The sequence below is a fragment of the Pseudophryne corroboree genome, chromosome 10 (assembly GCF_028390025.1).
Source record: "Pseudophryne corroboree isolate aPseCor3 chromosome 10, aPseCor3.hap2, whole genome shotgun sequence".
NCBI classification, from domain to species: domain Eukaryota; kingdom Metazoa; phylum Chordata; class Amphibia; order Anura; family Myobatrachidae; genus Pseudophryne; species Pseudophryne corroboree.
Genome location: NC_086453.1, coordinates 264,161,521 through 264,178,424, shown reverse-complemented (window position 1 = coordinate 264,178,424; position 16,904 = coordinate 264,161,521). Strand labels below are relative to the sequence as shown.

Sequence of the window (16,904 nt, the reverse complement as noted above, 5' to 3'; positions counted from 1 at the left end):
GCATGGAGAATGATGTTTGCTTTACAGGGTGCAAAAACATAGGGAGGACATGTACACTTCTGCGATGCATGCCTCGCCCCCAAGATTTTGTATTGTGAGGTTATTCAATGTGATCAGAATTTATAGGAGGGGTGTCCGTGCAAAGGAAAAACAATGGCACCGTTTATTTTGCCAGTAGCGTTTGTTACACATCTGTGTAAGGTAACGCCACCCCTACAACAGGAATATTATTTCTCCATGCAGTAAATTTCTAGTACGCAAATACAAAGGGAACATAATAAATGGCTTGTTTTATTGCTGGCTTGGCAATAATGATAGTCTTATATTACAAACATTGACAGAAATGTAGTAAAGTGATGTTATTCTTCTATAGACCAGCACTGGAGCTAGAATCCTGGGAATTTACATCAAGGTTTCAATTGAGGGATTTCATTTAGATTGTAAGGTGTACAGTGGTGGCTACCAAATCATTTAGCTGCAGCAGGCCCGGCCCCTTTTGTGACATGAATATGTCCATGAGAACCATTCCATTAATGAGGTTGAAGAGATGGTAGAATAGGGGGCATCAGATGTTTTCTGTGTAGCTTGTTTTTTCTCTTGATCCTTGTGCTGATTCTTATGCTCTTTTCTGTTTTACTAAGGGTTTGAGGTGCAAGAAGAGGGATACTTGGCTAAGATCCTGATAGCTGAAGGCTCGCGGGATGTACCTCTTGGGACACCTCTCTGTATCATAGTGGAGAAAGAGTCCGATATTGGGAGCTTTGCTGATTACAAGGAGTCTGCTGTAGCATTAGACATTAAACCCCAGCCTGCTCCCTCCACTCCGGTAGGTCTCTGCTCTGGAAGGTGCAAAGAATCACAGTTCTCCCAAAAGCGAGGTTTTGTAAATGGTGCAACCCCGTAAGGCTTTATTTACCCTCAAACAATATGTACACTGTGGCATTAGAAACTGAAGAACATTATCAACAGTATAATTAAAACACATTGCTTGGAAAAATGGCCGCATGAGCTGTTCGAAAATGTTTTTAATGTTCTTTTCGTTTTGTACCTTCCAACTTAAGGTGGGTACACACTGGTAGATATATCTGCCGATCAATTGATCGGCAGATATATCTATGGACGGATCGGACAGTGTGCTGTGAATACACACTGCCCGATCAGTCGGGGACTGTCGTCATGAACTGGGCGGGCGTGTACACATGTCCGCCCAATTCAGCTGTCAATCACCGCCGGCTGCTGCAGCATGTGTACGGGCGGTCGGCCGACTGCCCGTACACACACAGCGATGCGCCAATATATCGGTAGATATATTGGCCGTCGGCTGTGCTGTGGGGCCGACGTGATACGTCTGTGAACGACGGAGTTCACAGACGTATCGGCCATACACAGTGGCCAACGCACCCACGATATATCGGCCGTTCAAGAGACCGGCGATATATCGGTCAGTGTGTACCCACCTTTAATGCTGCCATACATCTAAAGATTTATTGTTAGATCTGGCTGGTTGGAATGAAACCTGGTAAGGGATGACCGCAAAAGACAATTGACCATTTGCTCCTAAATGCCGTAAAACTGACAAAAACGGTCGTTCAGACAAATTGGTTAAATCAAATGGATTTAACCAATTTGTCGGATTGACCATTTTGGTCTTTTTTCCCAGTGTTTGGGAGCAAATGGTCAATTGTCATTTGCTCTCATCCATTACCAGGTTTTTATTTTCCATCCAGCCAGATCTGACAATAAATCTTTAGGTGTATGAGCAGCTGAAGACTATGAATAAATTATTTAATTGGAAAATATATGCGCAAGACAGTCCATTGATACTACAAACTTGATTTCTTTCACCAGCACTGGTTACATAGTTTTGGTGTTTCTTGTACAGTTCAAATTGATCTAATATATAGAGCACAAGTCAGTCTGTTCTCACTACGCTGTGTCTCTTTAAGGCCGCAGGGCTGCCGCAGGCTCCACCAGTGACTGCTGCTGCTTCTCCCACTCCAAGTTCTGCTCCTGCAGTGTCCAAAGGGAGAGTGTTTGTGAGCCCATTGGCCAAAAAGCTGGCGTCTGAAAGAGGCATAGATACCAAGCAAGTGAAAGGTGAAAATTGTGCTGCAGACACCAGTGACAGACAATATCTGATGCATCCTGTCACCCTGCTTCTTGCATGTCCCAACAAATATCTGAGAGATTTAAGGATCTGTTTGTGTGTGTGTGAGGTAGGAAGGAGGGGTGGGGGGTGAGTCTTTGACATCCTCATAGATTCTGTTGTTCTAGAACACAGATCTTTATTTTATTAGCCATTTGAGGAGAACAGACCAGTATTTATTAGTGTTACGCTGAGTCAGGGAGTGGGATACCTGACTCTGGTGAAGTGGACCTTAGTAGATTGGGGAAGTACTCCAGTATTATGTGTGTTTCTCCTTCATCCACTAGGGGACACTGGAGTATACACAATAGAGGTACAGACGGGTGGATGAGTGAAGCCTAGCACTTTACATTTCTTAAGGACTGTAGTTGGCTTCTCCCCCTCTATACCCTGTCAGCCCCAGTATAATCTACCTAAGGGAGCCGGGTGCTTACAGGGCTGTCTCCAGCCATTTTTCTTTTCTTTTTGTCTTTGATGATCTTCGAAACCTTTTTATTTGAATAGTGTATCCATCACCTACCCGCAGTAGCCAAACCAATTATGTACTTTGTGCATCAGTTCCTGGTGAGGTGCTAGATTACAGGCTTCTTCCCTGCATGTAGGTGGTGATCACACTTCTTTGTAACATTTAGAGCCTATTCTCTAGTCATTGATTCCAGCCATTCTAATATTCATCTAAGGAAATAAGTCTATTTTTTTATTATTATTATTATTGTTATTATATTATTATTACAGTGGCTGCAGTATCTTACACTTTGTTCTTTTGGGGTATATCAGGTACTGGGCCAGATGGCAGGATTACAAAGAAAGATATTGAATCCTTCATTCCTCCTAAGGCTGTGCCTGTAAGTATTCTCTGGTTCTTACAATATATATATTTTTTTAATCTCATTTGATTTATATACTTGGGTTAAATTGTGAAAGTTTTTTTTGGTTTTTTTTTGCATTTTTATTTATTTGTTAGTCTCTTAACTGTAAAGGCCAGTACTCACGGCCCGATGGCAGAGAGATGTGTGCTGAGCGAACCGCTCAGCACACATCTCTCCCGGCGCTCAGCACAGCGCGATCTGTGCTGAGCGTGCGGGGGGAGAACGGGGGGGCCGCTCACTTCACCCAGCGGGTGAAGTGAGCGACCCGCTAGATTGGCCTGCATGCAGGCCAATCTAGCAGCAGCGATAGCGATGCGCGGGGCTGCGCATCGCTATCGCTGTTAGGGCTACACACGGAGCGATCTTGCTGAAAATCTAAGCAATCTAGTCAGATTGCTTAGATTATCGCTCTGTGTGTACCCCCCTTAAACCATAAACCTCTCTGACAAGGCCTCTTTCATTAATTAAGGCTAATCAAGGCCTGTAGTAACCCTTATTTCTCTGACGTCCTAGTGGATGCTGGGAACTCCGAAAGGACCATGGGGAATAGCGGCTCCGCAGGAGACTGGGCACAAAAGTAAAAGCTTTAGGACTACCTGGTGTGCACTGGCTCCTCCCCCTATGACCCTCCTCCAAGCCTCAGTTAGATTTTTGTGCCCGAACGAGAAGGGTGCACACTAGGTGGCTCTCCTGAGCTGCTTAGTGAAAAAGTTTAAGTATAGGTTTTTTATTTTCAGTGAATCCTGCTGGCAACAGGTTCACTGCACCGAGGGACTAAGGGGAGAAGAAGCGAACTCACCTGCGTGCAGAGTGGATTGGGCTTCTTACGCTACTGGACATTAGCTCCAGAGGGACGATCACAGGCCCAGCCATGGATGGGTCCCAGAGCCGCGCCGCCGGCCCCCTTACAGAGCCAGAAGACAGAAGAGGTCCGGGAAATCGGCGGCAGAAGACGTCCTGTCTTCAATAAGGTAGCGCACAGCACCGCAGCTGTGCGCCATTGCTCTCAGCACACTTCACACTCCGGTCACTGAGGGTGCAGGGCGCTGGGGGGGGGGCGCCCTGAGACGCAATAAAAACACCTTAGATGGCAAAAAAAATACATCACATATAGCTCCTGGGCTATATGGATGCATTTAACCCCTGCCAGTTTTTCCTTAAAAAAGCGGGAGAAAGGCCGCCGAGAAGGGGGCGGAGCCTATCTCCTCAGCACACTGGCGCCATTTTCCCTCACAGCTCCGTTGGAGGGAAGCTCCCTGACTCTCCCCTGCAGTCCTGCACTACAGAAACAGGGTAAAACAAGAGAGGGGGGGCACTAATTTGGCAGATAAATCAATACAGCAGCTATATAAGGGAAAAACACTTATATAAGGTTATCCCTGTATATATATAGCGCTCTGGTGTGTGCTGGCAAACTCTCCCTCTGTCTCCCCAAAGGGCTAGTGGGGTCCTGTCCTCTATCAGAGCATTCCCTGTGTGTGTGCTGTGTGTCGGTACGTTTGTGTCGACATGTATGAGGAGAAAAATGGTATGGAGGCGGAGCAATTGCCTGTAATAGTGATGTCACCCCCTAGGGAGTCGACACCTGACTGGATGGTCTTATGGAAGGAATTACGTGATAGCGTCAGCACTTTACAAAAGACTGTTGACGACATGAGACAGCCGGCAAATCAGTTATTACCTGTACAGGCGTCTCAAACACCGTCAGGGGCTCTAAAGCGCCCGTTACCTCAGATGGTCGACACAGACCCAGACACGGACACTGACTCCAGTGTCGACGGTGAGGAAACAAACGTATTTTCCAGTAGGGCCACACGTTACATGATCACGGCAATGAAGGAGGTTTTGAACATTTCTGATACTACAAGTACCACAAAAAAGGGTATTATGTGGGGTGTGAAAAAACTACCCGTAGTTTTTCCTGAATCAGATGAATTAAATGAGGTGTGTGATGAAGCGTGGGTTTCCCCCGATAAAAAACTGCTAATTTCTAAAAAATTATTGGCATTATACCCTTTCCCGCCAGAGGTTAGGGCGCGTTGGGAAACACCCCCTAGGGTAGATAAGGCGCTCACACGCTTATCAAAACAAGTGGCGTTACCGTCTCCTGATACGGCCGCCCTCAAGGAACCAGCTGATAGGAAGCTGGAAAATATCCTAAAAAGTATATACACACATACTGGTATTATACTGCGACCAGCAATCGCCTCAGCCTGGATGTGCAGTGCTGGGGTGGCTTGGTCGGATTCCCTGACTGAAAATATTGATACCCTGGACAGGGACAGTATATTATTGACTATAGAGCATTTAAAGGATGCATTTCTATATATGCGAGATGCACAGAGGGATATTTGCACTCTGGCATCAAGAGTAAGTGCGCTGTCCATTTCTGCCAGAAGAGGGTTATGGACGCGACAGTGGTCAGGTGATGCGGATTCCAAACGGCATATGGAAGTATTGCCGTATAAAGGGGAGGAGTTATTTGGGGTCGGTCTATCGGACCTGGTGGCCACGGCAATGGCTGGGAAATCCACCTTTTTACCCCAGGTCACCTCTCAGCAGAAAAAGACACCGTCTTTTCAGGCTCAGTCCTTTCGTCCCTATAAGGGCAAGCGGGCAAAAGGCCACTCATATCTGCCCCGGGGCAGAGGAAGGGGAAAAAGACTGCAGCAGGCAGCCTCTTCCCAGGAACAGAAGCCCTCCCCCGCTTCTGCCAAGTCCTCAGCATGACGCTGGGGCCTTACAAGCGGACTCAGGCACGGTGGGGGCCCGTCTCAAGAATTTCAGCGCGCAGTGGGCTCACTCGCAAGTGGACCCCTGGATCCTGCAGGTAGTATCTCAGGGGTACAAATTGGAATTCGAGACGTCTCCCCCTCGCCGGTTCCTGAAGTCTGCTTTACCAACGTCTCCCTCCGACAGGGAGGCGGTATTGGATGCCATTCACAAGCTGTATTCCCAGCAGGTGATAATCAAGGTACCCCTCCTACAACAGGGAAAGGGGTATTATTCCACGCTGTTTGTGGTACCGAAGCCGGACGGCTCGGTGAGACCTATTTTAAATCTGAAATCCTTGAACACTTACATACAAAGGTTCAAGTTCAAGATGGAGTCACTCAGAGCAGTGATAGCGAACCTGGAAGAAGGGGACTACATGGTGTCTCTGGACATCAAGGATGCTTACCTCCATGTCCCAATTTGCCCTTCTCACCAAGGGTACCTCAGGTTTGTGGTACAGAACTGTCACTATCCGTTTCAGACGCTGCCGTTTGGATTGTCCACGGCACCCCGGGTCTTTACCAAGGTAATGGCCGAAATGATGATTCTTCTTCGAAGAAAAGGCGTCTTAATTATCCCTTACTTAGACGATCTCCTGATAAGGGCAAGGTCCAGGGAACAGTTAGAGGTCGGAGTAGCACTATCTCAAGTAGTACTACGACAGCACGGGTGGATTCTAAATATTCCAAAATCGCAGCTGATTCCGACGACACGTCTGCTGTTCCTAGGGATGATTCTGGACACAGTCCAGAAAAAGGTGTTTCTCCCGGAGGAGAAAGCCAGGGAGTTATCCGAGCTAGTCAGGAACCTCCTAAAACCAGGCCAAGTGTCAGTGCATCAATGCACAAGGGTCCTGGGAAAAATGGTGGCTTCTTACGAAGCGATTCCATTCGGCAGATTCCACGCAAGAACTTTTCAGTGGGATCTGCTGGACAAATGGTCCGGATCGCATCTTCAGATGCATCAGCGGATAACCCTGTCTCCAAGGACAAGGGTGTCTCTCCTGTGGTGGTTGCAGAGTGCTCATCTTCTAGAGGGCCGCAAATTCGGCATTCAGGACTGGGTCCTGGTGACCACGGATGCCAGCCTGAGAGGCTGGGGAGCAGTCACACAGGGAAGAAATTTCCAGGGCTTGTGGTCAAGCATGGAAACGTCATTTCACATAAATATCCTGGAACTAAGGGCCATTTACAATGCCCTAAGTCAAGCAAGGCCTCTGCTTCAGGGTCAGCCGGTGTTGATCCAGTCGGACAACATCACGGCAGTCGCCCACGTAAACAGACAGGGCGGCACAAGAAGCAGGAGGGCAATGACGGAAGTTGCAAGGATTCTTCGCTGGGCGGAAAATCATGTGATAGCACTGTCAGCAGTGTTCATTCCGGGAGTGGACAACTGGGAAGCAGACTTCCTCAGCAGACACGACCTCCACCCGGGGGAGTGGGGACTTCACCCAGAAGTCTTCCACATGATTGTGAACCGTTGGGAAAAACCAAAGGTGGACATGATGGCGTCCCGCCTCAACAAAAAACTAGACAGATATTGCGCCAGGTCAAGGGACCCTCAGGCAATAGCTGTGGACGCTCTGTTAACACCGTGGGTGTACCAGTCAGTGTATGTGTTCCCTCCTCTGCCTCTCATACCCAAGGTACTGAGAATCATAAGGAGGAGAGGAGTAAGGACTATACTCGTGGCTCCGGATTGGCCAAGAAGGACTTGGTACCCGGAACTTCAAGAGATGCTCACGGAGGACCCGTGGCCTCTACCTCTAAGAAAGGACCTGCTCCAGCAGGGACCCTGTCTGTTCCAAGACTTACCGCGGCTGCGTTTGACGGCATGGCGGTTGAACGCCGGATCCTGAAGGAAAAAGGCATTCCGGATGAAGTCATCCCTACCCTGATCAAAGCCAGGAAGGATGTAACTGTACAACATTATCACCGTATTTGGCGTAAATATGTTGCGTGGTGTGAGGCCAGGAAGGCCCCTACAGAAAATTTCAACTGGGTCGTTTCCTGCATTTCCTGCAAACAGGACTGTCTATGGGCCTAAAATTAGGGTCCATTAAGGTTCAAATTTCGGCCCTGTCGATTTTCTTCCAGAAAGAAATAGCTTCAGTTCCTGAAGTTCAGACGTTTGTCAAGGGGGTACTGCATATACAGCCTCCTTTTGTGCCTCCAGTGGCACCTTGGGATCTCAATGTAGTTTTGGGGTTCCTAAAATCACATTGGTTTGAACCACTCACCACTGTGGACTTAAAATATCTCACATGGAAAGTGGTAATGCTGTTAGCTCTGGCTTCAGCCAGGCGTGTCTCAGAATTGGCGGCTTTATCCTATAAAAGCCCTTACCTAATTTTTCATACGGACAGGGCAGAATTGAGGACTCGTCCTCAATTTCTCCCTAAGGTGGTTTCAGCGCTTCACTTAAACCAGCCTATTCTGGTACCTGCGGCTACTAGGGACTTGGAGGATTCCAAGTTGCTGGACGTAGTCAGGGCCCTGAAAATATGTTTCCAGGACGGCTGGAGTCAGAAAATCTGACTCGCTGTTTATCCTGTATGCACCCAACAAGCTGGGTGCTCCTGCTTCTAAGCAGACTATTGCTCGTTGGATTTGTAGTACAATTCAGCTTGCACATTCTGTGGCATGCCTGCCACAGCCAAAATCTGTAAAAGCCCATTCCACAAGGAAAGTGGGCTCATCTTGGGCGGCTGCCCGAGGGGTCTCGGCTTTACAACTTTGCCGAGCAGCTACTTGGTCAGGGGCAAACACGTTTGCTAAATTCTACAAATTTGATACCCTGGCTGAGGAGGACCTGGAGTTCTCTCATTCGGTGCTGCAGAGTCATTCGCACTCTCCCGCCCGTTTGGGAGCTTTGGTATAATCCCCATGGTCCTTTCGGAGTTCCCAGCATCCACTAGGACGTCAGAGAAAATAAGAATTTACTTACCAATAATTCTATTTCTCATAGTCCGTAGTGGATGCTGGGCGCCCATCCCAAGTGCGGATTGTCTGCAATACTTGTACATAGTTATTGTTACAAAAATCGGGTTATTATTGTTGTGAGCCATCTTTTCAGAGGCTCCTCTGTTATCATGCTGTTAACTGGGTTCAGATCACAAGTTGTACGGTGTGATTGGTGTGGCTGGTATGAGTCTTACCCGGGATTCAAAATCCTTCCTTATTGTGTACGCTCGTCCGGGCACAGTATCCTAACTGAGGCTTGGAGGAGGGTCATAGGGGGAGGAGCCAGTGCACACCAGGTAGTCCTAAAGCTTTTACTTTTGTGCCCAGTCTCCTGCGGAGCCGCTATTCCCCATGGTCCTTTCGGAGTTCCCAGCATCCACTACGGACTATGAGAAATAGAATTATCGGTAAGTAAATTCTTATTTTCCCCTCCAGCTCACCGTCCAGTCATCCAAATAGGAGTAGTGATGAGTGAGTTACTGTCCTCCTTATCAGCACTCCGTGCCCTGCACCTCAGTCCCCTCTCACTAGTTTTAAGATTTTAATTTAGAGCTAGGGCCAACAGTTGACTCAATTAGCATGCTAAACTGCCGGATTACTATGCTGATCACCCTGCACACTCCTGTCTCCCTGGTAGGATTTTTTTCCCACCTGGATTTATTAACAAAAAAGAACAAATCAGAAGAAGTAACATACATGTTCTTTAAAACAGAATGCAAAACTGTTCTGATAGTAGTGTGCAGCTATGCAAAGAGATCGCATAAAACCTGTCCAGGTTAAATTGTCTATTACTGGTGTAATGTTTCTTCCTACACTTATTCCATCAGGCTCCTGCTGCTGCTGCTCCCCCGACCCTTACAGCGACACCGTCTTCCCCTGCTGTGGCTGCTGTACCCACCGGGGTTTTTACAGATGTCCCTATTAGCAATATTCGAAAGGTAAGACAACATTGTTCCATATCTAATGCATCAATTCTGGTAATCTCATTGCTACTCTACTGCCTCTCTGTTTTACCACTCTCTTTCTAGCTAGCCTCTAACCATGACCTCCTTCTCTCAAACAACCTCATAGCAGTAACTGGAGTGTATGTTTTGTTCACGCCCTTCTCCACTTCCCTTCCTATTGCTGCAAATTAGGTGGGAAGTAAAGCACACCTATTTTGTGAGAGGCTTTACAAACATTGGTCTGGATGTAATAACGCCTGAGATCGCCGGCGGTGCAAAATGCTGGCCGATCTCGGACGTTTTTTTAAAGGGGCAATAACAATGCAAAACCATGCCTTGTAAGTGATGCTGCTTTAAAAAAATCATCCGAGGCCGGCCGGCATCTTCCACCGCCGGCAATCACGGGCGTCATTGCATCCGGCCCATTATATCTGATGATCCCATGTCATTTGACACTGACTTTATAGTGAGGGGCAGCTGTTTTGGGAACTGGGTAGTTATGAGATCTGTGTTATTACATTATTCAGAATGGGACATCACAATCTGTATATATCTTGCAAATATACTTGCTGTATCCTCACTGCGGTTCTCTGTAGGTGATTGCCCAACGGCTTATGCAGTCTAAACAAACAATACCTCACTACTATCTTTCTATTGATGTCAACATGGGAGAAATCGTACAGTTAAGAAAGGAGCTGAATGAGGTAAGAGAAAAAAAAATAAAAAAAATAAATAAAAAAAAAAAAATATATATATATATATATATATATATATATATATATATATATATATATATATATATATATATATATGTGTATTTATTATTAGGACAGACCCAACTACATTTTGCATACTCTGCTTACTGACGAAGTCATTGTGAGTCTTGTGTACATATGTATTTTATATGACAAAATCTACCTTGCGTTCTTGTATACAATTATGCTGTTAGCTGTTTTATTGTGAGCACAAAAACATTCCTATAATACAGTTAAATACTTTTAATTGGGGCTTTTAAAAAAGAAATAGTTGACTGTAGCGCATGTAAGGTAGAAATGCAGGGTGGGAACCTGGCACTGGCAGAGGACGAGCTGAGAGGTATATGGGAGGGTCTGCAGGATTGAGATGGGAGTGGGGATCACAGCCATATGTTTGTATAATATAAAATCTGTGAAAATATCTCTTGAAGGGGATCACAGGGGAGACGGAGTGTAGCATGTATGTAGGTGTGTGTGTGTAGATCTATCTATAAATATGCTGAAACATAAGCTATGGACCTGTGACAGATTTGTGTTCTAACGGAGTACTTCCCTATGTCTCTATGATATACTATATTGATAGCTAAAACATTATGACCACCTGCCTAATATGTTGTTGATCCTCAACGTGAGACCCGCCAATGCATGGACTCTACAAGGCCTCTGAAGGTGTCCTGTGGTATCTGATACCAGGACATAATCAGCAGATCCTGTAAATTGAGATTTGGAGCCACCACAGGCCAGACTTTTTGTTCCAACACATCCCACAGATGCTCAATTGGATTGAGATCTTGTTTGGAGGCCAAGGTAACACCTTGATCATGTTCATCAAACCATTCTCAAAGAATCAGTGCAGTGTGGCAGTATACTGTATATAATCTTGCTGAAAGAGGCCACTTCATCAGAGAACACCATTGCCATGAAAGGATGCACCCGGTCCACAACTATCTTTGGCTAGATGGTACAGGTCAAATTAACATCCACATGAATGATCAGTCCCAGGGTTTCTCTGCAGAATTGTGACCAAAGAATCGCACTTCCCGCAGTACATCCTGGAGCTATCAACTATTCTAAAATCTAACGTATTATTTACTCCTGCCACTATTGTCCACCAGTCATAAGAGGAATCCTTTGCTCACAGTTGCTTATATCACAAGGGCAGTCTAGCATTACTGCATAGTAATTTGGCTCTTCATGTTGTAGTATCACATCTTTCTCGTGTTTTTTTACATACATGTTCTACATGTTCTTGCTGTCACATTTAGTAATAAGTTTAGCTCCCATAAAGATTCCATTATGTGGAGTATATAGCAAACAAGGTATAAGCATGCATAAAGCGGGGAATTGATGCAAGGGATGAGAGTGTTATACTTCCATTATATAAGTCACTCGTAAGGCCACATCTCGAAAACTGTGCACAAATTTGGGCACCATACTACAAAAAGGATATCCTGGAACTAGAAACTGTTCAGAGACGGTCAACCAAATTGATTAAGGGGATGAAGACGCTCGAATACAAGGAAAGGCTTGCTAGGCTAGACATGTTTACACTGGAAAAAAGGAGATTAAGAGGGGACATGACTAACATTTACAAATATATAAGGGGTCAATACACAGAGCTAGCGGGGGATTTGTTTTGGGTAAGATCATCACAAAGGACACGTGGACACCCGCTTAGGTTAGAGGGTAGAGAGTAGATTTCGCACATAGAGATGGAAATGTTTCTTCACAGTAAGAATAATACGTATTTGGAATTCCCTGCCTGAGAAAGTAGTAATGGCGGACTCGGATAAGGCTATACAGGGTTATGGTGGGTAAATCATGCACTATAGTAATAAAATAATAATAATAAAAAGAAATTGACATAACGGCTAAACATTCACCAAAGTTAAAATTAGTCTTAAAAATATTACAGTGTAGGAGATCACTAACAGGTTGAACTCGATGGACAAATTGTCTTTTTTCAACCTCAGAAACTATCTGCTATTCTATGAGAAAGAGGATGTTAAACACAGTTGGATATTAATATCCATTTTTAAATTCATTACGTTAGTATTTCTGTTCATGTTGATGTGCTTGCTGATGTCACCTAAATTATGCTATGGTGACTTCGTTTTGAGCTCAAACCATTCTGCATTAAGCATACTGTCCTTGCACAAAAACACACAATTGTGATTACTGTAATAGGAGACCGCTTAACCCATACTGAAAGGAACATGATGTAACTATAACAATGTTCAAATCCACAAGAATCTCAAGATTAAAAAAAAAAATTAACAAGGTGTGTTTATATAGGGGTTGTTCCAAATGTGTTTTGCCACAGGTGTGAGGCTTCCTCAGTAAGTTTTTTTTTTTTTTTTTTTTTTATTTGTTTTTTCAAGCATTGCCATGGTTGTAACAGTATCTCGGTACATGCACAATATAGTCTGTTTGAGGGGTTTCTGGGGGTGCATAGTCCCATAAAATTGGCCTTTTTGCTTACTATGGAGAGAACTTTCCACCCTGACAGATGTCTGTGTCACTGCTGTACAGGGTGCTAGGGGGAGCATGATATAGCTGGGGAAGTCAGTGGGTCTACATATGTAAGTGGACGTATGGAGTAGGATGGCTGCTTACTCCAAATGAGATACATTCAGCTGCTCTTTATATATTACAGGTTGAGTATCCCTTATCCAAAATGCTTGGGACCAGAAGTATTTTGGATATCGGATTTTTCCGTAGTTTGGAATAACTGCATACCATAATGAGATATCATGGTGATGGGACCCAAGTCTAAGCACAGAATACATTTATGTTACATATACACCTTATACACACAGCCTGAAGGTAATTTTAGCCAATATTTTTAATAACTTTGTGCATTAAACAAAGTGTGTGTACATTCACACAATTCATTTATGTTTCATATACACCTTATACACACAGCCTAAAGGTAATTTAATACAATATTTTTAATAACTGTGAGTATTAAACAAAGTTTGTGTACATTGAGCCATCAGAAAACAAAGGTTTCACTATCTCACTCTCATTCAAAAAAGTCCGTATTTCGGAATATTTGGATATGGGATACTCAACCTGTATTGGCATTATTTTGTCACAATGATACATATTTATACAGGTGACTTACCTGAGGTATTTGGCAGAGCTGATCTGCATCTTGTACATGGTACCAGCTGCGTGGCAGTATTAATGTGTATACAAAACAAAGCGGTTTCCTTTCTGTGCTAACAATAATATACTGTAATTCTGTATGTAGCAAATAAAACATTGGGGATTCTACAAGTCCCTACACTAGCATATATGGCGAGCACACCATTACATTGCAGTTAAGGGGAGTTCTTTACAGAGCTGGCTTGTGAGCCACAACCAACTAGGCCTTTTCTAACCATGACTGAAAGCTGCCATGAAAGCACTAGGCTACATTTTTTTGAAACCAAAAATAAATTTGCCCACGCTCCGTTTCACCAATTTTGTACATGGTATAAACTGCATTAATACTACGTGGCAGTATTAATACCATATATGTACAGTATACAAAACAGAAAGACCTTTGCTATCGGTGCTATCGATAATATACTGCAAATCTGTGTGTATGAAGCAAATAAAACAGAGGAGATTTTGTCATATTTTGATCAAAACATTTAAGCTTGCAGCCCATCGTCAAGGGACCCCAATATTTTGCAAGTCCCCACCCTAGCGTATCATTACATTGCAGTGGGCAGACAGCACATCTATAGGGATTCATCCAAGAATGTAGCTATGGTTGGGGCAGGTTGCAGACAGTATAGTGTTGGAGGAAACGCTATAAAAAGGGGGGTAAATATGTGCTGTAAAAATATAGACTATATAAAATGTATACTGGGAATAGCATCCAAATATAATATAATGTTTACAGGTCTTTTGATTAGAAAGTAATTACCTGCTCCTTCATTGCAGGGGGTATAGATGCCTTTCCCTAAAGGGGGGTACACACGGAGAGATCCGTGCTTAAAATCTAAGCAATCTTGCTAGATTGCTAAGATTTTAAGCACGGATCTGCCGTGTGTATGCCCCCCAGCGATAGCGATGCGCGGCCCCGCATATCGCTATCGCCGGTGCTAGATTGAGCCTGCATGCAGGCTCAATCTAGCGGGTCGCTCACTTCACCGTTGTGTGAAGTGAGCGGCCCCCCGTCGGCTCTCCCCCTCGCTCAGCACATTGCGCTGTGCTGAGCGGGGTGAGAGATGTGTGCTGAGCGGTCTGTGTTAAGATCGCTCAGCACACATCTCTCCCGTGAGTACCCCCCTTAACTCACCCTAGTCTGCTGCCATTCATCTCCATTAGTGTTCAGCTGCTGTGATCGCACATCCTGATTTAACACTTACAGGTTCCGTCAGGCGGCAGGCGTAGACGACACGGCTCATGCTTTGTCGTAGGCTCTATACTCTGCAGGGTCTGTAAGGCGGCTGAGTATAGTTACACCAGCTTTGGCTCTTGTTTCTATTACGAGGCAGTCGGTATATAGAATGTAGTGTGTGCTGGATATATCAGGACTGTCAGTATATATAATGTAGTGTGAGGGATATATCAGATAGGGACAGCACTCAGAGGCTTTGCAAACAGATATAAAAAAAAGTAATCCAAGTTTACATACAACTCATTAACGTTTCGGTGCCCAGCGTAATCAGGATGAAACCGTATCATCTAGGTATAGTTGTATGTGTCACTATACCTATATGATACTGTTTCAGCCTGATGACGGTGCACTAGTGGTTCCAGATTGTACAGAAACTAGAACATTTGGTGCGGCATAAATTTACATTGAATAGAAATACAAGATTGCATCTGTTTTGGAAAAGTGACCTGATTGGTCTATTTAAATGTGATCTCGCCTTATGTCACAGGTTACAAAGTCTGACAACATCAAGCTCTCGGTCAATGATTTCATCATTAAGGCGTCCGCCCTAGCATGTGTGAAAGTGCCCGAGGCAAACTCCTCCTGGATGGACACTGTTATTCGGCAGTAAGTAAGAAATGCATTTCGGACACTTTTTTACATTGTGAAGCACAATCTCTGGTCTCCAGTATGCCCCAGCTGTCAGCAACTCTGTTCCTGTCTGTCCGCCCTTCAGAGGCATGGGCTCACTGACTGCTACTGTAATTGTGTCTTATTGTGTTGTATCAATATCTCACTATTTGGTTTTTGCCCTTGTACACCTAGCATCAATACTCCACATGGCGTTAGAGAGTGGTGTAGCGTCTTTTTCAACTGAATTTGCGTTGTAGTCGCAACGTGATGCAACAAAACTGCTGCACGAGTCTGCACTGATTATTTTAAATGCAACACTTGTATATCTACGTGTGCATCTGTATACGAACTTGGTGTAAAAAAGCACTTTGTATACAGATTCAGATGCACACAGATATATGTGTGACGCATATCAGATTAATCCGTGCAGTCTCGAGGAGCAGTTTTATCACGTTGCAAGAAAGACGCTCGTCGCAAACGAGCGAGTCCCACTGGACTTGTTGTGCCAAGAAGGGCTGTTTGGTGCGACTGCATGAGGACACATCTGTACTATGTTTATATTGTGTTGTTTCTTATAATGTAATTATGCATGGACGGCGCTACGGACACTTGGTGACTAATAAAAGATGTTAAAGCCTTATCAATATAAAGCACAGCACATATTAATTTATCAAATATAGCAGAGTTCTTTTGCATCCTCTGCTAAATCCAAGGAACCATGGGCCTAATTCAGACCTGATCGCAGCAGCAAAATTGTTCTCTAATGGGCAAAACCATGTGCACTGCAGGGGGGGGCAGATGTAACCTGTGCAGAGAGAATTAGATTTGGGTGGGGTGTGTTTAAACTGAAATCTAAATTTCAGTGTAAAAATAAAGCAGCCAGTATTTACCCTGCAAAGAAACAAAATAACCCACCCACAACTAACTCGCTCTGCAAATGTTATATCTGCCCCCCCTGCAGTGCACATGGTTTTTCCCATTGGAGAACAATTTTGCTGCTGCGATCAGGTCTGAATTAGGTCCTATATGTATTATATGTCTGATGCTGGCTATACACACTGTGTTCAATTTGCCTGACACCATGGCCCATGCCCAATCACTGGGCGTATCCAACATGACCCCTTTCACCCGTTACACAGTGCTCTGCTCCCGAATGTCCCACTTCTTTTTCTTTTGTAGATACTAGAGGTGAATTTATACATTATTAATAATTACCCTTCTTACCAGTGATTGAAGCTCTGGAAACTGCAATAGTAAATGAAGTGGACGGTTTGGCACCAGAGCAGCTTGGTGCCAGGTGGGAGAGGCCTTGTTAGGAGGGACTGATCTCACTGCAGTGAATAGGATCGTTACGGAGCATGTTGTGATATGTATCCAGATGATGATTACGGTTTGCTTGCGTGTGCGATTATCGGCATTTAGGATGCTGGTAATAGCGGAAATG

General features: G+C 44.7%; 1 protein-coding gene across 1 annotated transcript in view; it reads left to right on the top strand.

The window, feature by feature from the left end:
• DLAT (dihydrolipoamide S-acetyltransferase) overlaps positions 1-16,904 on the top strand; it is a 73,567-nt gene that overhangs the window by 44,816 nt on the left and 11,847 nt on the right. Inside the window, 6 exon segments of the mRNA XM_063943240.1 lie at positions 642-826; positions 1,947-2,097; positions 2,924-2,991; positions 9,581-9,691; positions 10,294-10,401; positions 15,336-15,454. Coding sequence (XP_063799310.1) covers positions 642-826; positions 1,947-2,097; positions 2,924-2,991; positions 9,581-9,691; positions 10,294-10,401; positions 15,336-15,454 — 742 coding nt within the window.